The sequence below is a fragment of the Neolamprologus multifasciatus genome, chromosome 3 (assembly GCF_963576455.1).
Source record: "Neolamprologus multifasciatus chromosome 3, fNeoMul1.2, whole genome shotgun sequence".
Lineage (NCBI taxonomy): Eukaryota > Metazoa > Chordata > Actinopteri > Cichliformes > Cichlidae > Neolamprologus > Neolamprologus multifasciatus.
Genome location: NC_140441.1, coordinates 8,638,744 through 8,661,965, shown reverse-complemented (window position 1 = coordinate 8,661,965; position 23,222 = coordinate 8,638,744). Strand labels below are relative to the sequence as shown.

General features: G+C 40.3%; 2 protein-coding genes and 1 pseudogene across 3 annotated transcripts in view; all 3 read right to left on the bottom strand.

The window, feature by feature from the left end:
- Positions 1-16,065, bottom strand: part of LOC146521432 (butyrophilin subfamily 2 member A1-like) — a 55,093-nt gene extending 39,028 nt beyond the window's left edge. Inside the window, exon 1 of the mRNA XM_085155341.1 lies at positions 14,644-16,065. Within this exon, the coding sequence (XP_085011467.1) occupies positions 14,644-14,719 (76 nt within the window). The 5' untranslated portion in view covers positions 14,720-16,065. The remainder of the gene's footprint in view (positions 1-14,643) is intronic.
- On the bottom strand, positions 597-5,546 carry LOC146521433 (desmocollin 2-like protein; annotated as a pseudogene). Its single transcript, XR_014873319.1, has 13 exons — positions 5,154-5,546; positions 4,901-4,991; positions 4,584-4,792; positions 4,379-4,489; positions 3,954-4,109; positions 3,547-3,691; positions 3,304-3,458; positions 3,018-3,152; positions 2,737-2,907; positions 2,482-2,591; positions 2,346-2,413; positions 2,060-2,175; positions 597-1,659 (listed from the first exon to the last, which is right to left on the bottom strand). The product of XR_014873319.1 is annotated as a desmocollin 2-like protein (transcript).
- A 1,909-nt stretch (positions 16,066-17,974) lies between the features above and the next one.
- On the bottom strand, positions 17,975-21,421 carry LOC146521431 (nuclear factor 7, brain-like). Its single transcript, XM_085155035.1, has one exon. It carries the CDS (start codon positions 19,442-19,444, stop codon positions 18,053-18,055), a length of 1,392 nt encoding a protein of 463 aa, XP_085011161.1. The 5' UTR covers positions 19,445-21,421; the 3' UTR covers positions 17,975-18,052.
- Positions 21,422-23,222: the final 1,801 nt, after the last annotated feature.

Genomic DNA, 23,222 nt, shown 5'->3' with positions numbered 1-23,222 from the left:
AATATTTAGGGAAATCAGAGAAAAATACAATTTGCATAATAATTTGGAACACGGTGTAGATCTAGGGACAAACTGTCATGGCTAGATGACTGAGTCATGTGGTGTCTTGTGGGGTGTTCCCATCTGCAGTAGTCGGCATCAACAGTGGTCCAAGGAAGGAACAGTGGTGAAACAGCGACTAATGCACACAGTGAGTTAAAGGTGGTCTGTGTGGTTCTATCGAACAGAAAAGCGACTGTGGCTCAAACTGCCAAAAATATGCTGGTGATGCTGGTTTTGAAAGAAAGGTGTCAGAATGCACGGTGCATCGCAGTTTGTGTTAGGAGGAGGCTAACAAATTTGAGGTATTGACTTGGCCTTTAAATTCCTCAGATCTCAGCTCACCTTCAGAAGTCCAGTGGAGTCTATACCTCAGTGGGTCAGGGCTGTTTGTCAGTAATAACACCAGTGCACCAATTAGATCTGCAGAGGACTGAAGTAATTATAAGCCAAGGATTTGAGATGTTGGAACACTGCACATAGTGTATTATGTGTATGTGGGCTCCACCCTGTGAAACACTAGAGTGCACACAAAACCTGAACACAATAAACAACCATTTTGGATCTGACCTTTATATACAGTACAACCAGAAAAATCACAGGGGAATTTGTTTTGTTTTTTTTAATTACAAATTAACAGATATTGGACAAAAACTTAAACAAATAAACAGTAAAGACTGTAAGTACAAACAGTACTGCTTTTAGTTGTATGGGTACATGTCTGCTTATTGTATGTTTGCTGATTATGCTGTTTTATAACCACGTTCCTTTAAATGTTAAAAAACCACAAGTAACTGCTACAGTAGCAAAAATTAAACACAACTCCTTAATGCTAATGTCAAATAACAACTTAACAACGCAAAATACATATAGGGCATACACTGTCTTTTGACTGGGTTTTTCCTGTGCAGCCAGTTGTATTTAGTTTCAGGCAGTAACACGTTAGTGCTCCAGTTCCACCCTCGTGCAGGTTGTAACAGAGTAACAGACTACTGTTGGAAATGTTTCAACAACCTGACTTACAGTGAGCTCAAACTGCACCCGTCTCATAGTCAGCGAGTTGAAGTTAAACATGGTTACACACAATTTCTGACAATTTCCAGATTAGGAAATTCTGCAGAAGTAAATCAACACTGCTTAAAATAGATTATTATGAAGGTGTAATTTTACATTACATATTTTGAAACATTAGTTAATTGTTATTTTGTTTCATTATGTATTTGTTTTAATTAAAATTTACCCTCCAAAAATAAAGATATCATTCTTTTAGAGAATTGATTGCTGAAGTACGAAGCTCCAAAATATGGCATCTACATAGTTTTTACTGCAAACCACTTTTACTTAACACCCCCCCCCAAAAAAAACAAAAAAAAAAAAAAAAAAAAAACACAACAACATCAACAACAACAAAATAAAGCAACAAGGAGCAATAGCAGATACACACCTGCACCACTTGATTGTTCTTTTTTTACATTGTTACCCCAGTAACAAGCCCAGCATTCAGACCGTGACCTCTGAGTCAGCTACAGAGCCACGTCCCCTGAATGCTGCCCATCTTCTTCTGTTCCCATTTGGAAGACACAGGTAGTTTGTTATTATCACCTGTTAATACTCCCAAGCCTGGATAATAGGAGGAAGCATACAACACTTTCAAAGCTGCTGAGGACATGACTGATGGTCATATATTACACATCGAGCAAACAGATCACCAACAAGTTAGAGAAATAGTATCTTTTTACAAACGTGTTACTCATTAAATTTACATTTATTTAACTGCAGAAAAAGAAACTTCTGCTATCCTATTTTTGAATTTTTATGCAAACTTCTGCAACAAGACATTTTTGTTGGATGTATCAAAAACAAATAAATAATATGTTTGTAATAATAAAACAAAATTCCATGATGTAGATAGTGGCCATTTGATTCTCAGTTATAAAGAAAGACCTGGGACAAGAAGTAAATATGGTTTTCTTGTGAAAAACTGGAAACGGAGACATTGGTTGCACATTACTATCCTTACCATGCTGTCCTCTGGAGCCTCTGTGTTATATTTGAGTGGGATTCCTGCAGTGTCTCCGAAGTCATCAAGCTGCAATTTCTCTCTCTTTTTTAGACAGAAAAATACAAGGAGCAGGACTGCAACAAAAAAAGCAGACATATTCAAAATCAGAACTCACATAGTGCTTTCATGTGTGGTATACCCTACACTATTGTATGCAGCATTGTTGACATCCTAATATGCAATGAGCAAACTACAAGAGAACCCCCATCTAACCCTTACAACTTAATCACAGTGGGAGACTCACAGAACAGTAGGAGCAGGACCACAGGACACAGTATAATCATAATTCCCAGTAGTCCGAAGGACACAGATCTGCAGGAAAAGGTGAATCAGTCATTTTTCCAAGTGTCCAGGCAAACATTTGACACACCCCATCTTACCCATCCCCTCTTTTGACATTGACATTCACAGGGATGGACTGCCACGTGGCACTGCTGCCATTCAGTGATGCTACATTTTGTGCAGTGATCGTCTTCTCATAGTCTAATGGCTGGAAAATAGAAAAGACATTTAAAAGTTTATGAATATAAATCAGTTTTATATAGGCTGACTTTGCATTAAATGTGGTCCATGTAAAAAGCTTCCACCAACATAACTAAATGATAATAATGAATTTAATAATAAGCCAGTCTCACCTTTGAGATGTACAAAAGCCCTTCGTTTGTTTGGGGGTCAGTAACTATCCTGAAATTTCCATTTTCATTTCCTTTAGTAGTGGCAAACTTTGACATCCAGTTCGATGTGTTTATCGAATCTTTATCTTGAACAGGAATTCGAAGTAGTTATTCACTTTCAGTGACATTATACTACAAGAAAAAAAGCATGGGGGTGTTCTTAAGTTGTTGTTTAACTATGTTGGTAAAAAAAAAACAATGTTTTGGTGAAATAAGTAGAAATTCTTTTTTCAAACACTTACAGATGATTTCATGAAGGTTGGTGGATTGTCATTAATATCACTCAGAGCAATTGTTGCTGTCGATGTGGCAAACAGACCATTTGGTGCACCATTCATATCCTGGATTTTTACAGTCACCACATGGTTGTCTTTTAACTTTAAAAGAAATGTTACAAAGTATTATAATAAAAGTATGTTGTAAAGCACTTGCATCATCGATTTCAATGCTATTTTCAATTAAAGTTCACAGGTAAGTTTTCAATTACATAAAGTTCACAGGTATCAGTGATGCAGAGGCAGTGCTCACCTCTCTGTCTAGGGTGTTGGTTGTTGTTGTGATGACACCTGTTTCTGGATGAATTGTAAACATATTTGATCCAGATACGAGTGTATATTTAATCTTCACATGGTCGGTGCCAATTTCGTCTCTGTCAGTTGCACTCACCACTCCCACCACAGTCCCTGTATTGTAACCCATAATCATTTAGAGCAACTGCACTGAAAGTCAAATACCACAGAATCATCTATTACTGTATGTTGTCTTTCTCACCTGCACTACAGTGCTCAGGAACTGTAAACTGTAAAGGACCTACAAACTCCGGGGCATTGTCATTGACATCATCTACAATCACTCTCAGGGGCAATTCCTCGCCTAGCTGCACATTAGTATGCTTGTCAAAAGCACGCACTACAAACTATAGAGGGAAGAAAGAAACATTTGACTAGTTTGATGCGCACAAATATAGAAAGGAGAGGCAGGAACATAACAAGACTCCATATGTGAACTGTGCCAGTTCCAGGTTTGAATGAAAAAATAAATAAACAAACATGCTCAGTAGAGGATCGATTACTATTGTAACTATTTGAATGATTGATAAATCACTCTTTAGGAATCACTGCTGAACATTATTGGAACTCTTTACAAATCTTCTAAATCAGCGTCATCTTCACACTCACATCATATTCTGGGAACTCCTCACGATCCACTGCTTTGAGCAAGAGCAGAGCCCCCGTGTCTCTGTCCAGACTGAACACTCCAGTTGGATACGTATCGACTCCTTCTCCTTCGATAGTATAGTACACATCATGGTATTCTGCAGCGTCTATCACTAACTACATCGCAAACCAAATAAAATCATACATATTAAGGAAGAGAAAAACAAAACAAAAAAAAAAAGATTGTGTTATTCATAATGTGTTTATCATGAAGCAGTCTGCTGTGTGTTCTTTCAGCTCGCAGTGTCATGAAATCAAAAGTGTAAACGGTTTCTGACATGCTGTAGCTAAGATTATCAGATCTGTTGGGGGGACAATATGTATTGACAATAAACATTTTTATAGCATAGTGATAATTAATGATATGAATTATACATTCAATTCACCGTTAAAAGCTCTTCTGGATAGTTCCCTTCATAATTCTCCACTATATTGAATGTCGGACGTCTCCAATCTCTCTGTCTTTTAGAGCGGTTCAGGGAGCCTTGGCCTCGTTGCTGTGACATTCCAAAAAGTTCAGATATGTTAGAAAAAAAAATGCACTGTTCCTGCAGATCTCTACAAAAGCCTCACAATATTCAGTTGTCTTACATGTCTTTTCAGCATTGTACTGCGGACAAGGTGAACTTCCATCTTACTTTCCAGTCCACTATTGTCCTGAGCACACACAGAAAATGTCCGTCCTCTTTCTCCCACTGAGACATACGTTAAAGCTACAACTTCCCCGTTACTTTTTATTGTGAAACTCGGGTCCTTCACAGTTAACCGCGTTGATTTCGCATCACAGCCGACGGTTTCAACTAAAAAGCGAGAAAGAAAAGTTAAAGAGCCATAAAACACAGGACGGTCAGGCTACCATACTTTCTCAAGGAAAAGAAATGTAAAAAAACAAGTAAGCAGAGCGGCACCTTTTGCTACACGGTGTCCAGGTCGAAGTCTTCCAGGTGAATTTACGTAGAGAGATCTCTGGAGAAAGCACGACTCCACACAGGACAGGATCTGGAGGTGAAAGTGAGTCAAACTAACTTTTCATGTTTAAATGTTTTAATGCTTCTGGGTATTAAAATGTTGGTTATGGCAATGAGGAATGACTGAAGTAACAGAAATGAAACACATATTGGTGATGCAGGAGTGCTATAAAACCAAACTAGAAGCAGTTACCTGGGTTAGGCAGATGGTGAATATTAAAAATTTCCACATCTTTAGACGAAAAAAATAAGAGGGATTTTGTCATGCATCCAAGTGTGGAGAGTCCAGTTAGTGTTTAACAGAGTAATAGATGACAAATGTGTCTAGTCTACTCCAGAGCTTTGTCTCCGGTCTGTTCCTTCACTCCTCTATTAATGCAAAAAGGCAGGTTTTTCTCAGATGTCTCTAACTGTCACTATTGGGTGAGTCAGCAGACACACCTTTGATGACACACCCAAGTGTGAAGTGAAGTCCCTTTAGGCCAGGGTAGGGAATGTTAATCCTCGAGAGCCGGTGTCCTGCAGGTTTTAGATCTCACCCTGGGTCACCACACCTGAATCAAATGATTAGTTTATTACCAGGCCTCTGGAGAACTTCAAGACATGTTTAGGAGCTAATTTAGGCATTTAAATCAGCTGTGTTTGATCAAGGACATCTAAAACCTGCAGGACACCGGCTCTTGAGGCCTGGAGTTCCCTACCCCTGCTTTAGGCTGTGCTCTCTGTTGTCTGCTGAGAAAGCCAACGCCCTCAAAGTTGTGTATATTTACATTTTTTTTCCCACCAGCAGGGGGAAACTGTTTTTTACTGCAAGACATTAAACCGCTACCAAATGCTTTACTATTTCCCCTTAAACAGTTTTAGCAGGACTATAAGAGCTACAAATACACATCATTACAGCATGTAGCTTTTTTGTACAAATCCATGCATATAAAGAGAAAACAATATTCTTATGACACTATGGCATTCTGCAGGTAAATGCATTACATGAAATACCGGTGTGTCTGTTTCTTTTTGTCAAGACTTGTCCCAGGTCTACACAGAAAATTGGACATTTCTGTAGGAGGAGCAAACTTGAGCTCCTCTGTGAACGTCACTAGAACTGGAGCTGAACACTCTAGTGGGAGAGGCTGTGCTTGCCACAGCTAAATGCTCACGATCCCTATAAACTGGTCATAAATGTGAATGTGATATTATTCCCTCGATAAAAAAGTGAAAGTTAACTGTTGTCATACTCAGAGTGTTTGCATAATTCAAAGTCTAAACAAGCCTGTGAGTAACAAACCGGTTATTTCAGGTTATTTAGCTGGTCTCACTATTTCTGATTACTTTTCCCTCCACAGTATCCCAGTAAGATTAATCATAACAGATGTTTTTAGATTCTATTGTTGCATTTGCTGAGTTGTGCACTGCTAAAAAATCCTAGAGGTTATCTTTCTCTGGAAGACCCATAAACCATTTTTTAAGCTCTAAGTTAAATTCATAAAATGTACAACATGACTACAAACTTCAATTCTCTGTTAGTTTGAACCAGGAGCGATTCTAGGATCAGAGCTTTGGGGGTGCTGTTGTTAAAGAGGGTCAAAAATGTTTCAACCCAGTTTGTTTTGCAGATTCTGTATAGCAGCTTTAATATAGGGAGAACACAACTTGTTTTTCTCTTTGTTAGTTTAACAGTTTCTGTTGTGCCTGTCACTATTCCCTGTCTGTTTTCTTACCTGGCTCTTCCTGATCTTGTACTTTCTCCTCACGTTCACCTCTTTCCTCTCTACCTCTTTGGACTGACAATCATACACAAATAGATTGTATTCAATTAGATTAAACTGCATTAATATGAAAAAATACCATTAAGATCAGTAATAAAAAGTCCTCTCTCGGTGTATTTTCAACCAAAAGGCAAATAACCGAACTATAAGCACATCTAATAAAAGATATAAATATTGAAACACTGATCCAACATTATTTCGATTTACAGATCATTTGTTCTTACACTTTTACCTGAATGTGGCTTCTTTTTTTGAAAAATAAAAAAAAAAACCTGGCTGTCTCTCTGTACACACATACACAACAGGATTTATAAGGTTAATGGGCATCCAGTCAGTTAGCTAGTTAGTACCTTGGCTTTATGCTTTAAAATAAGCAGCTTCTCTCATCCCATTTCAAACAGGACAGTGGTAACAACAGTAGGCTACGGACAATTTTAAGTTTTTTTTTATTTTAAATAGGCTCTAAAAATTTCAATGGAAGCAAAAGGACGGTTGAATGATTTTACTGCAGAGTAGGTTATCCAACATCGCTCTAGCAGAAAGGGCACCAGGGCCGGAGTAGGGGCGAGGCGAGCTGGAAAAAAATCGTTTTTTGGAGGGGGGAGGGGCATATCTATACTTTAGTTGTTAAAATATTACATCTCAACCAAGTACTGTATGGTTTTTATATTTTTTAGTAGTATGTCACATAAACAGCAAATATTGTATAAAAAAAGTAAGAAATCTTTGGGGATGCTTTGATTCATTTTCAAATGGGCTAAAAACGACCCTGGTTTGAACACATCTGTTACGATTCCACGTAAATGCTGGAGAGCTAAGAGAGGCTGTTGTGAGAATCAGTGTTTTAAAGGAAGTTCAAAATAAGCTTCAAATGCCCTTATACAGGGAGTATAAAAGCTATCTAAGCAGCCATTTCAGTGGTTATGGAAAATACATGTTCAGGTCCCTCACCTGCAAGGTTTCCTACCACTGCTGTGAAAGCACAGACTAGTTTGCATTAGGCAGGTTTTGTGCTTTAAGTGCTTTTTAATGTTGCACTAATACAAATTCTAAGGATTATTCTATGAAATCTCATGTTTTTATTTCATTTCATAACATTTCATCCCAAAGAATACTCTTGCTATCTTCACTTTTAATAAATTATATTTAAATCTGATAACCTACGTTTTCTTTTTCTCCAAAATGAAATAAATATGAATATAATGTAAAAAAAAAAAAAAAAACCTTAAAAATTCATGCAGCCTGCTTTCTGAAACTTTAATTAGGGATTAATCTTATGTTTATTAATATCACATAAGCTAGCTACACATTTTAAATAGTTTATAGTTCCAAATTTGGTATGAACCCTTATTATGATTGAATAAATAGCCAAAGCTACCGTGAAGACATGAAATATGAACAATATGCAAGGGTCAATTCAGCATCTCAGTTTATGCTTCACACATGCTTCACATTAGAAAGTTTCTGGATCCACCCAAACCAGCTTTCTCCACCTTTTGCATGCGTGACAAATAAATCCGCATGTCACGTGTAGGAGAGCAGTATTCTGGTGAAACCATTTGAGGATTAATTCTCTAATGCCCAAATCATTGTTACTAATACCTGGTTTGTTTCTTAAACGGACATTCATGTGGGTGACAGGAAATGACTCGAGACATTCAGCACACCTTTTGTCAGCAATGATAAAATGAGATCAAGTAAAGTGAATTTACATTCGTAGTTTATACGATTATTATTTAAATAAGATTATGTTTTCCAGCTGGCTCGGAGAAAGTGGACGAAAGGTCAATGTCCACAGTCCTGTGTTGTGTGTGCTGACAGATGGAGAGGGAAAATGTTTGCAAGCAACTCAAAGAGGGCAACATTATCATCAGTGCTAAGCTAACAAGTTTAAAAAAAGAAAAAAATCTTCCATTTTCCAAAACTCCACGCAGCACTTTTGACAACAGAAAAATGGATCCAGCCTGAATGTGTATTCTCCACAGTCTAACTGGGAAAATGGCAGGTAAGTCATCCATGAAACAAACAACATAAACAGCTCTTCTGACCATGAAACCTGCTCTAAGCTCTGTCTCCAGTGAGACGTTTTCTGTAGGAGACATGGTCATCATCTCTTTTGTAGTGAGTTTCCCCGTACAAGATAACCCTCAAAAGGGTCTGGCTGTTACTGCGAGAGCTTTACAGATTATTTTATATTTATATTATATTATATTTTATATTTTATATATATATTTTTTGAAAGAGTCTGGTGTTCTTTGTTCACTGCATTTAGGTTTACTCTCCCATGTGCTGTAATTATGTTTCATTCTATTCAGCTGTGTCCTCATGTGTCTCCACTTCCCCTGATCACCTCATGTGTGTATTTAATCCTCAGTCTTGCTGTGTTCAGAGTCGCGTCGTCTGTGTTCTCACCTCCATGTTTTCACGGTCAGTCTTTGCAGTGATCATCATAGTCTCTGAGTCTTCTTAGTTTGTCACAGTATTAGTTTTCCCAGTTTAGTTATAGTCTAGTTTAGTCACGCTATCCCTGCTTTGTTTGTACACTTTGTCTTCAGCCATAATAAAGGCTCGCTTTCTGTTGAGTTCACTCCCGTCTACTCAATTGTGTACGCACCTGGGTCCATCACACACACCACCGCACGGCCTGTCTCCGCAGACCGTGACAGGTGGGAAAAATATCCTCTTTCCATGGTTTTAGCAGGAGACTGATGTTGACTGAATTCGTATTTTCCTTGATTTCCTGCAACATTCTGTGGAATAATGGTGCAGAAGTGTTCAGAATTCTGCTGGAAATCCATCTGGACCTGGAGCCTTATTATTAGGCATATTTCTCAGGTTTAAGGACGCTATGATGAGCGAAATACTCTAAAGCCTGAAATCCTTCAATCAAAAAGCCTCCACATGTCTATCTACTGTTTGAAATTCAAAATATATACTTTACCATTTCCAGTGTCTTCCATTTGTGTTTGCTGATTCATAGACAGCAGCATTACCTAAATTAAAAAAATGAGCAGCAATTATTTTAATGGCATTAGAGCTAATAAACATGGATTATTTGAAGCAAATAGTTGAGAATTCACTTTAGTATTCGAAGTTTTGTTTAACTTTGATATATTTGTCAGTTGGCTGTTTGACTGTTTACCCAGTAACCGATTTTTAAGAACAAGGTGTGGTGGATTTGAATACTGACAGCCATGAGCTGCATGTACATCAAGGTTAATAAAGACTTGATGGCAAAATTAAAATCTTCCTCTTTTGGCTGCACCCTTGAAGAGTAGCCACAACAGATCATCTGACATCTCAGCATATACCTGTTATCCTCCACAGTCACATTGACCCTCTGCATGCTTGAGTTCTAGTTATGGGTAGATGACACCTTTATAGAGTGTCACATTCCCGTTACTGTGTTGACACATTGTTGGCGTGTCACTCGATAGCAACATTAGAAAAAAAATCATTTTAGGCCACTGGGACCCCAGATGATACCAGATTGGAGAAAATGTGTTTTTCTCTGCAGTTTCATTGTGTAGTAAAGGATAAACAAGCCAAAACCAAAGATTGTCTCCTCTCCTCCTGATTCATTAGAAATTGTAATGAATTTGCCTTGGTCGTGTGATTTTTCTTAAGGCAATACAGGCACCGATTAAACTTTTGTGTGGTCTTCCTCCTTTGCTCCTCTCTGGCAGCTCTATCTTCAACTTCCATTGTCCACTACCCCCCCTCTGCACATGTCCATTGTAAAGCTGTCCCACTGATGTAACTGATGTCATTTCTACTCTTGTCTATCCTGGTCACTGTCAATGAAAATCGTAACATCACAAATCACCCCTCAGACTTTCCACCCACTCCACCCAGCCTGCACTCTCGGCTTCACCTCTTTTGTCCATTTGCTTTGGATGTTTGACCCCAGGGATTTAAACCCATCCTCCTTCATGACCTTGCGCGTTCATCTTCCCACACACATTTATTCTGTCTTACTTCAACTGACATTCACTCCTTTTCTCTCCAGAGCATACCTCCACCTCTTCACGCTCTCTTCCACCTGCTCCCAACTGTCACTACAGATCACAGTGTCATCTGCAAACATCATAGTCCACAAAGATTCTTGCCTGACCTCCTCAATCCTTCTGTCCAGCACCACTGCAAACAACAAGGGATTTAAAATATATATATATATATATATATATATATATATATATATATATATAAATCACAAATTTCAAGGAAGAAAAAAACTAGCAAATTGCAAAGCAATGTTTTAAGTCAAGAAATGAATGTTAATTTAGACAAAACAATAAACCAGGGATGAGAAACTCAGTGATGGGATTGTCTATTTTTATAGCTCATTATGAAGTCAGACCCCGACACACTTATACAAGTCCATGGATGTGTTGATGGCACTTTTATTTAACCAACAATGTTCAGTATGGTTTCAGCACAAAGGCATGGGGCACAGACACTCACGCTACGCTGTCTCACCACCAGAGATGGGCAGTAACGCGTTACTGTAATCCGATTACTTTTTTCAAGTACCGAGTAAAGTAAGGGATTACTATTGCAAAAAGGGAATTAGATTACTGTTACTTTCCCGTAAGAACACTGCGTTACTGCGTTACTAAAACCATAATTTTTTGGCGAAAATGTCTCATGACAATGAGAGTATGAGCGTGCAGCGTTTAAAGCGTGGAAGTACTGACTTACTTTGAGTTTGATTCCGTAAAAAGTGACAAAAACATTAGTGTCCGTTGTGCGTGGAAAGAAAACCTTTTTTACAGTGAAAAAACCCTAAACTTCCAAGCAAACACTGAGTGCGCTACTTGTGGATTCTTCCACTGGCCACTGAGGCACACCTGCACCAGGGCAAACCTCTGCCTGCTATACAGGTGTAAATAGAGCAACAGGACCGCTGAGTCTTTGATTTTATTTATTCTCTGCTGTGTTTCACTTGCATCTATTTGAAAGACTGAGTGTAAACAAAAAAAAAATGTGCTGGAATGTGCAGAAAATAGGTTTAAATGTTAAACACATTTCTTCAAGTCAGAGAATGGTGCATATAATTAAATTTTTGCTTGATGCATAAAGTTAAAAGATTAAAACAAATAAAAAGAGACTTTTTCATCTGATTACATTTTGTATGATGGATTATGCAGAAAAAGTAGAATTGGGCTGAAAGATCTATTGTTTTATTACCTATTCAGGTTGTAAATCATGTTTTTAAAAAGTAACTAAGTAACTAATTACTTTTAAAAATAAGTAATCAGTAAAGGATTAATTTTGGGGGGAAGTAATCAGTAATTAGTTTCTGATTACACAGACCAGCTGGAAAAAGCCATTTAAGATTTCAAATAGGCTGCATTTTAGCTGGACGCTGGTATGAATCCTGACTCTGTTGTTGTTTATGTTTTCTGTAGATCATAAAACCAACAACAGCAACAAGAAACAGAGCAAAAACTGAGAGACCAACGATCAGTCCAACAGATCCATCCTCCTTCCCTCCATCCTCCTTCCCTCCATCCTCTGTGTCTCCTCCTGTCTGACCTGCAGGTGAGAAACAGGTGTGAGGTGTCAGCTGTCAGGTAGGTGATGAGTGAAGAACAGAACAGAATCCATTTCCTCTTCAAACTGCTGTCAGACATTATCTACTGCACTCTGATCACATCACTCAGACCAGCTGCTTTCTACAAAGTCTCATCAACAACATCTTTAGAAACAAACATCAACAACCAGGAAGCAGCTTCACCTCTGATCACACACACACTCAACTCTACTCACTCACCTGGAGGATCAACACTCAGGTTGATGATGCTGATAGAGGTATTCTTAATGATGGTGGCTGTGAACTCTGTGGGCGACACGACACTCGTATGTTCCAGTGTCATTAATCGTCACATTCTTCAGAATCAAAGACACGTCTCCATCCTTCATCTGTCTGTCCTGCAGATCCACCCGGTTCTTAAAAGATGGATGCCTGTCTTCAAGTAAAGACCCTTCATCACGGTACAAAAGAATGAGGTTGAAGGCCAAAGTACAAGTGTTCACTTCTACAGCAGCCGATTAAGGTGAGCAACATTTATTACTGTCTTACCTTTCAGTCATTTAAGTAATTTAGAGTAGATGTAATTTAGAATTTTTATAAACCAAAGAGTCAATCAATAAAAAATTAGTCGGCAAATGAAAACAATCTGTAGTTACAGCCTGATGTGTAGTAAAACTGGGCCACCTCCTTCAAGTTCAGCAGTAACACAACACACGCCTGTAAAAATCTCATCAATAAAAGTTTGCTAGAGGAGTTAAGCATTTATGTCTTTAAAATGTTTGAGCATTTTTAATCCAGATCACTACAGTGACTTTGATTCATGTTTATGATGCAAAATTCCAGTTTCTTAGAGCAACACAGTTGCCATGCAATGACAAAATGGCAAATTATCACCATCAGTGTTATTTAAGCCTACTGTAACATTCATCAGATAACATGTATGTGTTTCCTAAATCATCAGCATGCAGGTCAACTCGGGTTGAGCTGCTCGATGGTATCAGATGGAAGATAGTTGCTTGTGATGTCACAGAATTGATTATAACTTTCTTAAAATATTTGTTATAATATTTTGCATTATTATCTGGAGATAATATCGACATCTATGTATTCACATGAACTGGAAATAGCAGATCAAAGATTGCAAAGTAAACAAACGTGAACAAGTAAACCACTGATGTAAAAAAAACAGTTAATCTGGAACACCAACAAAGACAGCTGAGGTAAAAATTGTCATTGACATTGTCATCCCCTATGTAGCCGGTGTATCAGAGAAACTCAGGAGGGTTTTCTCCAAGCATGACATCCCGGTGTACTTCAGACCCAGCAACACGCTCAGACAAAAACTGGTTCACCCGAAAGACAAAACGCCAAAACACAGACTTAACAATGTGGTGTATGCCGTACAGTGCAGCGAGGAATGCCCAGACCTCTACATTGGAGAGACCAAACAGCCACTTCACAAGCGCATGGCACAACACAGAAGAGCCACCTCCACGGGACAAGATTCAGCTGTCCATCTGCATCTTAAGGATAAAGGACACTCTTTCGAGGATGCCAATGTTCACATTTTGGACAGAGAGGACAGATGGTTTGAAAGAGGAGTGAAAGAAGCCATCTATGTCCACTGTAAGCGACCATCTTTGAACAGAGGCGGTGGTTTACGACACCAACTCTCTGCCATCTATAATCCAGTTTTGAGATCCCTTCCCAGACGCCTTAACGCCCACTCACACCCTGGGCCATCTGACCTCAGGAATTCGCATGATAAGGTGGGGCCAGGTTTCACAATGAACTCACCTGAAACTCTGGCTGATTGGGACCCACACCCAGTTCCACACCTTGGCTCAGGCGATTAGAGGATCATCAGGGGGTCCTTTTGTCCCTCTGTGGGGGGAAACTCCCACCAGGTTTATATCTGGGACTCTCCACCATTTGACCTTAGAACTGAAGAAGCCTCTCGGATGAGAGGTGAAACGTCTTCAAGTAACTTAAAGAAGTCCAGACGCTTTTCTTTGCAAGCTCCTTTGACTACGATGACCTGGATGACTGAGAACCTTCACAGACATACTGAGGTAAAAAGTGGACATGCAGCCTACACAACAGAGAAAGGATGCAGGACTTTGTGCACTCACTACAGATGAAAAGTTGACTCTGGAGTAAAGATTTAGAATTTGCCGACTGTAATATCAAATATTCCCTGTGTCATACGTAGTATAAATTGGGAGGGATAAGAAAACAGAAATCAGTTAACAGCAATCTGAAATGAGCTGATGAGAAGTGGTTAAAAATTTGACACACTTAAAATTAAATAGTCAAACATTAACTGAATTACAAACAAAACACTTTAACATGAAACAGAATGTAATAAATTCAGATGTCACCTCCAGAAGCAGCTGAACAGAGGACCAGGAGAAACAGGAAAATCCATGGAAGTGGCAAAAATGTGGCAGCATTCATTTATACATTACATTTAGTTTCACCAATATCAGACTAAATGCTGGAATAAGTTTCCACTCTGAACCAAACTTTACTTCTTTCGTCTGGGGGAAAGGAAAGTACCTGTCCCTTTGCTTGGTTTGATTCATCATTGGTCCCAACCCTTTTGTTTTTTTTTCTCTTGCAAGTATCCATGTTCCTCTACAACATTACCAAACACTGCAACAACCATCTACAATCTTAGAAAGGAAAAATACTATGAAATTTAAAAAAAACCTAAACAAAACAAAAACCAAATAAACAAGAAGCAGTATTGTGGTTTCAGGCAGTGTGGACACACCCACTCCCATCACAGTCGTGAGAATTACCTGATGCCTTAACAGCTATGGTGGCGACATAAGGCCATACTAACCCAAAGACCTAAAACAGCCGAGACCCACAATGAAGATTAAGATCAAGAAGCCAAATTGCACAACCAAAAGAGAACCAAAAAACATCAAAAGATTAAACAGAGGCCAAAAAGTTCATCTCAGACCCACCCTGGCAGAACAAACAGCCACTGCACCACAGAAGCTGAGGGACAACTAACAGACCCAGAGACCAGGAAGCACAGAAGCTCACACAACCAGGACATTGAGACAGGTGCCCAATCACAACGGAGGGAGGCTGATCAAATGACTTTTATCCCAAAGAGTTTTACACGTTCAGTCATCCACCCATTCATACACACATTCACACACTGGTGATGGCAAGCTACATTGTAGCCACAGCCGACCTGGGGCGCACTGACAGAGGCGATCAAAAAGAGAAGGGAAAAGAAAAAAGGAGTTGGCAGGATACACCAACCAACCCCCACTCATCTCCCGTCATATTGCTGCCAACAGTCAAAGACTGTCCCAGCTTCCCACCAAAGGACTAGATTGGGGCTCATCTTACCTTGGCTCTGATGAAGGCTGCTCTTCAAAAGGCGATCCTGGTGCAGCTGGACAGAAATGTCTGCAAGGACAGCTCTGTTTATGTGAGTCCTCACCTTTGTTCACGCCCAGGATAGGATGGGTGAAGGCATCTCAGATCTCAAATCATCATCAGACGTCAGTGTCATCACAGTTAAAGTGGGATTTGGCAGATTTCCAACCCTTACCCGTATTATGAAAAGTTTAACCTGCCAAGCACTGTGACGACCGGAGCGGCAGCATTCTGTCGCTCTGAAGATTCTTCAGTGATAAGTCAGCGACAATTCCTGGAGCAGGGGTGCATTCCTTTTACTCGTGCTAAAGTGAGCAGTAGCGCTGTGTGCATAAACCCTGTTTTTCCTCTGCTGTATGTGCAATATATATGTGTGGTATTTATTGAAGTTAAAGCGAAGAATATGAAATAAACCATCTGTCAGCCTGGCTGTAGCACAACAGACACTCTGCTACGAATGCCAGGTTCATGAGTCCTACAGCTTAGGTTTCACTATTGCAAATAAAGTTAAAAGTCGAACTGCAGTGTGAACTAACCAAGAACTGCAGTTTGTAAAGCCAAAAAAAACCCCTAAAATCGAATGCTGCACTTGATGTGGGTGTGATCATGGGTTAAAGTGGTATGTAACTGGTTGCACGGCCAATCGTGGCTGCTTAGGAGCTCTTATCCAGCATAAAGCCAATGTAATGGGAGAATCTGCCAAATCATAAAATTATTACAAACTGGTAGTTCTCGTTCTGTTAACAGCTACACTGCAAACAAATCAGTCAAATCAGAGCCTGATGTTCCACTCCTTGTAACTCGTGTAGTTTTGATGCCAAGCAACTACACATACAGTCATACAGTGCTTTGCAAAACTCTTGAGCCTCTTCTCACTTCATAATTGTCATCTTCCAAACAGCATTTTTGTAATTTTTAAAGTGCTCTTGAGTGATATTTATAGGCTTTCTAAAGGTTTTTCAGTTTTTTCTTTGGACATTAGCAGGTTTTTCACTTTGTTCCAGTCCCATCCATGTATTCAGCTATTTTCATAAGAATGTTTCATACAGTTTGGCAGGAAGGTGCACAAGTTGACTCCCAAAGAGCTGAAGACTATCACAGCATAGTGTGCAGGATTTCCTTAAGAACTAAGAAAGAGAAAAATGAACCAGTGGAGGAGAAAAGAAGTTTCAGGCTTGAAAACCAAGCCACTTGCTGACTGAGCGAATGAGTAAACTGAACTTGCGTCATTACAAATCATGTAGTGATAGTCAAGTGTGTTTATGCTTGTCTGTGTGGAGAGGATTGATTGGAATTGTGATGATGAAGTTCTCCATTTAGGAAAAAAGCGTGAATTTGTTTGTATATAGAGATATCCATTGTTTAATGTCCCAGGGAATCGAAAAGGAGGTAGAGCTGTCGAGAAATGCTAGGAGCTAACTGGGCACTAACCATGTCATTCAAATATATTAACTGTTGTTGGCAATGGCAGGAAGTGATGTAAGATTCGGGCATGTGTGGTACAGATCAGGTTTCCAGTAAAGATCGGGTAGCTAAATAAATAAAATCAAAGACTCAGCAATCCTGTTGCTCTATTTTCACCTGTTTAGCAGGGGTAGGGCAGGTGGAGGTATGCCCTGGTGGAGGTGTGTTGCAGCGGCCATTGGCAGGATCGAGGAGTTTCTCTGTGAATTTTATATTCCCGTGACACTCGGTGCTTGCTCAGAAGTTTAGGGGTTTTTCACTGTAAAAAGAAGTTTTCTTCTCATGCAGTGAACAGTGGACGCTAATGTTTTTGTCACATTTTAAGGAATCAAACTCAAAGTAAGGTCAGTACTTCCACGCTTTAAACCCTGCACAGTCATACTCTCTCATGCACTCGCTATATCATCCATTTTTGATCTGCACACAGCTGTTGCCATAAACATTTCACTCGCTTGCGTCATTTTATAGAAAATAATAGGCCTTTATGTTCCAGGGATAAAGAGTTTAAACATCAAAGATGATGAAGACAACATTTCCAAATACAAATGTGAAATATATGATTTTATTAGCTGAGCTTTGTACACTTCCAGACTGGTATTTATGAAGGTATTCAACAAGTAATGGAATCTGAATGTGCAGTATTATAATTACTGTGAAGTGGAGTTGCAGCTGGAATTGGCTGTCAGTGGCAGGGCTGAAGGAGCTACCCTGGACAGTCACCTGCCTCCTACTGCGTACTATTCCCTCACTGCTTTACTCTGTTCAGGACAGGTCATGAGAACAGCCCCGCGTCGATCACCCAAGAAACACCCCCCCCCCCCCCCCCCCCCCTAGTAATCTCCAGAAAGAACCAGACTCAGCAACAGCTGCACTTTACCAGATTCAATTCACTGACAGGAAACAAGATTAGAAATAAAATCATCCTTAACTCATCTGCTCCACTGACACTGACACCTTCAACGGCAACACCTTCACTTTACCATTAGTGTAAATGTATGGAATTATTTTATGAGTGAAAGTGTTATTGAAGGTGTGTATGTGTGTGTTAGTGTCAGGATCACAGAACAGCAGCTTTCCATTGTTCCAGTCAAGATTCACACTGATTTTCTGGAACTTCTTCTGGACTGAGAGAGGGGTTTTTGGAGCCAATGGTGAGACTGCGTAGTATTTATCTAATATGTGCCGTATTCCCCATAATCCAGACAGTTTCTCTCCCTTCCTCTCATCAGATTCTGCTAACAGACCCAGTACCCACCCTGTACTGTCTCCAATTTCCACATTCCAGCTGTGAGTCCCTGAGGTAAAGCCCACAGAGCCCAGGATAGAGATGTAATAATCAAACCTCTCTGGATTATCAGGAAACTGCTGCCTCTCTTCTCGTCGTCTCACACTGGTCAGATCTTTAGACAGGATGAGTTGTGGATGAGCTGTGTTTGGGTCCAGAATGAGAGGAGTGTAGGAGACCATGTCGTTCATGTTGTTCCAGATGTTGAAGGTCAGGTTGCCCAGGTGTTTGGCCTGGTCTATCAGAGCTCCTGAGGGCAGCTGTGGATTATCCAGCAGTGAACAGCGCTGGACTCTTTCCACTGCAGACTTGTAGTTGTGCAGTAATAAGACGTCTTCAGTTCTCAGCTCCTCCTCTGTGGCTCTGACTGTGTCTAAAAGAGCTGCTATCTCTCTGCTCAGAGCTTCCATCTTCTCCTTCATCATTCCACTCTTCTGCTCTATTTCCTCCCTCAGTGCAGCCAGCCTGGCCTCCTCTTCCTCTGCTAGAAACTGGTGAAGCTTCTTGAACTGCTCCTTAATCTGCCTCTCTGTGTGTCGGGCCTGGACCTTAATGTGTTTTGCTGTTTTATCAAACTTCACTTGAACTTCTTCACAAATCTTTAACTTCTCCTTTAAGGGCTCCAGAGTTTCCTGTAGTTCCTTCTTGTGTTGTTGTGCAGCCTCATCGATGGGTCTGAATCTGTGGTTGGTGTGTTTTTCTGATGCACAGCAGACAACGCACACTGGCTGCTGATGGTCCAGACAGAAGAGTTTGAATTTTTCAGAGTGCAGACTGCAGAGACCCTCTGGAGCTTTCTGATCTCTCTCCTGTATGAACGACTCACACAGGTTTTTTAAAGCCCGGTTTAAAGGAGGTTCTGGCTTTGAAGACCTTCTCTTACAAATTGGACACTCGTGTGTTGGTCTCTCTTTCCACCATCTCTTCAGACAGTCTTTACAGAAGCTGTGGCTACATGACAGAATAACAGGATCTGTAAAGATCTCCTGACACACTGGACAGCAAAGATCCTCCTCTGATCTGGAAGCCATTCTGTGAGTAAAGCTGAAAACAGCAGATAGGAAGTACAGTCAGTCCTGGCTCCTCTCCCGTCAACAGCTTCAAGCTTGGAGTGTGTTGGAGTTTTCCACTTTTCTGTCCTTTAGCTGGACTCACTCAGAGGAAGCTGATAGTTTTGTCTGAACTCATTTTGATCCTCTGTGTGTCTTTACTAAGAAAGAAGAATAGCTTGTTTCCTGGTTAGAGTCGGTTAAGGGCTGTGGAGAAAAATGTTGTTTCACTTGTAACTCAGGTGTTTCATTCCAGACTTTAAATGTCATTCTGCAAGTAGCTAAAACTATGTAAACTAGTTTTTACAGCTTTTCCTTCACCCATAAACAAGGTTCAAGGATTCAACACATTCGCATCACATGTTAACATGAGGTGGAACAAAATTATGTACACATGGTCCCGGAGTGAAAAGAAACAAAAATAATGAAGAAAAACATTTTTTTAAGTAATAAATAAATAGTTGGGTTTTTTTGTTTTGTTTTTTGAACAAACAGAAATGACAAGTAATAAAACAATACAATAAATAGTACTATAACTAGAGTGCAACAACCCGAGTACCAGTATGGCGTATGGGTATAGAGTGTAGGTATAAATATAGGTGTGAAGAAATACTTTAGCAGCAAAGGGCATGATGACCCGCATTGATAAAGTGATAATAAGTGTCAATAGTGGTTAAGGTGCTACAATATCAGTTCTTGTACATTTATGCATTGAGAAGTGGTGTTTTTGCATTTAATGCTCCTCAGCCTCCTGCATGAGGGGACAAATAGTATGTGTGCTGGGTGAGTGGGGTCCTTCATGATACAGGTGGCCCTCCTCCTGCATCTGGAGATGTATATGTATGTGACTGTTGGGAGGCTGCCTCCATCCACTCTCTGAGCAGCCTTCACCACCCTCTTTAGAGCTTTCCTCTCTGCCATGGTGCAGTTTCCGTGTCACGCATTGATGCCAGAGCACAGAACACTCTCCACCGCACTGCTGTAAAAGGAGATGAGGACTGAGCTCTCATTTCCTGCACGCTTCAACCTCCTCAGGAAGTAGAGCCTCTGGTGAGCTTTACTGATCAGGCTGGAAGTGTTATTTTTCCAGGTGAGGCTGCTATCCAGGTACGTACTCAGGTACTTCTAGCTGGGTACTACTTTGACTACAAATCCTCCGACGTGCAGGTGTGTGTATGTGTTCCCCTCCTGAAGTCCACAATCATCTCCTTCATCTTCTTCTCATTTAAGCAGAGATTGTTTTGCTTGCACCAGTCCTCCAAGAGTTCCACGTCCTTCCTGAAGCTGGTCTCATCATTGTTTGTGATGCAACCAACCACAGCTGTGACGTCCACAAACTTTACAATATGACAGCCTGGATGGTTGGGCGAGCAGTCATATGTAAACAGCATAAACAGGAGGGGACTTGGCACACAGCCCTGAGGGAAGCCAGTGCTGAGGACTCTGGAAGATGAGGAGACATTGTGGATCCTCACAGACTGCAGTCTGTAGTCAGGAAGTCCAGGACTCAGTTACAAAGAGAGGAGCTCAGTCTCAGGGTTAGTAATTTGTCAACAAGTTAGTTGTATTTAAAGAGGGATAGGGTCCTCAAAGTGGGCGTAGAAGCGATTGAGAGTCTCAGGCAGAGAATGGTCCTGGGGCAATGTACATCCCTGGTTTTGTAGTCAGTGTTGCACTTGATACTCCTCCACATACTGTGGGTCCTGGGAAGAAAGATGACCGTGAATCTTCTGTGCGTATGTGGCTTTGGCTCGCTTTACACCTGCAGTTCTCTGCTAACCCCCCTCAGTCTCTGTGCATCACCAGACCTGAAGGTGGCGTCCCTGGTTTCAGCAAGGCACAGACTCCTGCATTAAGCCAGGGTTTCTGGTTTGGATAGCACATCACAGACTTGATGGTGGTAACATCCTCCACACACTTACTAATGTAGCATAGGACAGCAGATGTATACTCATCCAAATCCAGCTTCTCCTTATTCGGAACCATGATAACAGGGTTCTTGCTGATCGGAGCTGGCTTGGCCCTGGCTTATCGGAGAATTAACAAAGCGGAACCGGCTGTTCAAACTGCCCCAAGGCTGCCTGCTGGGATTGAAACGATGGGACGAGGCGCGACTTCTCAGAATGGGCTCACTGAGTGCAGCATGGTTAAGACCTTGGAGAAGCTTACGGCTGCCGTGAATACTCAGAATAACACCTCTGAGCGAAAGTTGGATCACATCTTGGAGCAGCTCACGGCTCTCCAACGCGAGATTGAGAGACTAGTGTCAGAGTGTTAAAGAACAGCTTTGAAATTCTCAAAGACAAATCACCATCATAATGCGGCTATCCCTTTGGCGCAAGCTGTGGGCTCAAGGCTGGAGCTGAACAAAAACTCTCTGATAACGACTGTGTTGAGTCTGTTCCTTCCCATTCCATGCAAGACCACCTGGGTTGGCTGGAAGACTGTTTACTTAGTCTGGCAGAGCGAAGGACACTGTCTCAGCTGAACTATGGACATGCACACACATACATATACACTGATAAGCACTCACTCATCCCCCCTCCACACGCACGAAACACGTACACTGATACGCCCTCACTATCACCTTCCCCACCCCGGATCCAACGCCACCTCCAACACTTGCCTCCCATCCGATGTGGACACCGGTTCAGCTGGAGGCGCAATCGAAGATTGCAGCGGTCCCAGATCAGCTGTACACACTTGAATACTCTCCCAAACTCTAAAATACTTAGTCAGTCATTTGTTTAATAGTAATTTAACATTATATAATTCACATATCAAACTATGAATTGTAATTTTAAATGGTTTAAAAGCAGGTAGAATAGCATATGTAGGCAAGTATATTTCTCTTTTATTTATCTATTTATTTAATTTTCTTTTTTTTTTATCAAGGCAATCATAATGAAGCGCTTTGTTTTATTTTGTAGATTCGAGCTGCTCTTTGTATTTTTGGCCACGAGATGTCACCAGACAGGACTGTGTTTTAAAGCTTCGAGTAATGAACCGGTTTTAGATATGACGTTGAATGCTTCAGAAAGCTTCATTTGGCCATCACTATCATCTGCTATGAAACTTCAGGAGTAGCAGATGACAAGCAGTGGTGACTGTGAGTCACCACTTCCTGCCATTAAAAAGAATCCAGGTGTGAAGCTTCACTTACAAGAACGGGACGGTACAGTCAACTTTTATCCTATGGCAGGGAATCAGTAGTGACAGTCACAGTGTCACTGTGACTGTCACTACTAGCGTCACCTTCACTATACCTGTATGTTTGTAAAATCCATAATAATAAAAATAATAATCCAGTGTGGAGTCTATGCAAGTCTGGCTTACAAGATATAAAATTATTTTACCACTGAAACAAATATGAAGAAAAGTACTGTTTACTCAAAAACAAATTAAACAGATAATCACTTTTAATATTTAAATACCCAGTAAGATAAATCAGTTACAAAATATATATTCATAGAAAATAAATGTTTCCATAATATCTGAAAGTACATATGTGACTCAGTGATGGTGTCCTGCTAATTAATGCCCCAGTACATCAGTGACTTGTGAAAGCTTTGAATTGCAAAGATTAATAATAATAATAATAATAATAATAATAATAAATAAAATGTATTTTTTAAGAAGTTCATTACAACTCATTAAGGGCATTATGTCTCAGCTACACTTCCTCTGATCCTCATCACAAATCTCAGTCCACACAAACAAAGAAATAAAAGAGTTGGTGTTGACACTTCTGTTTGATGCA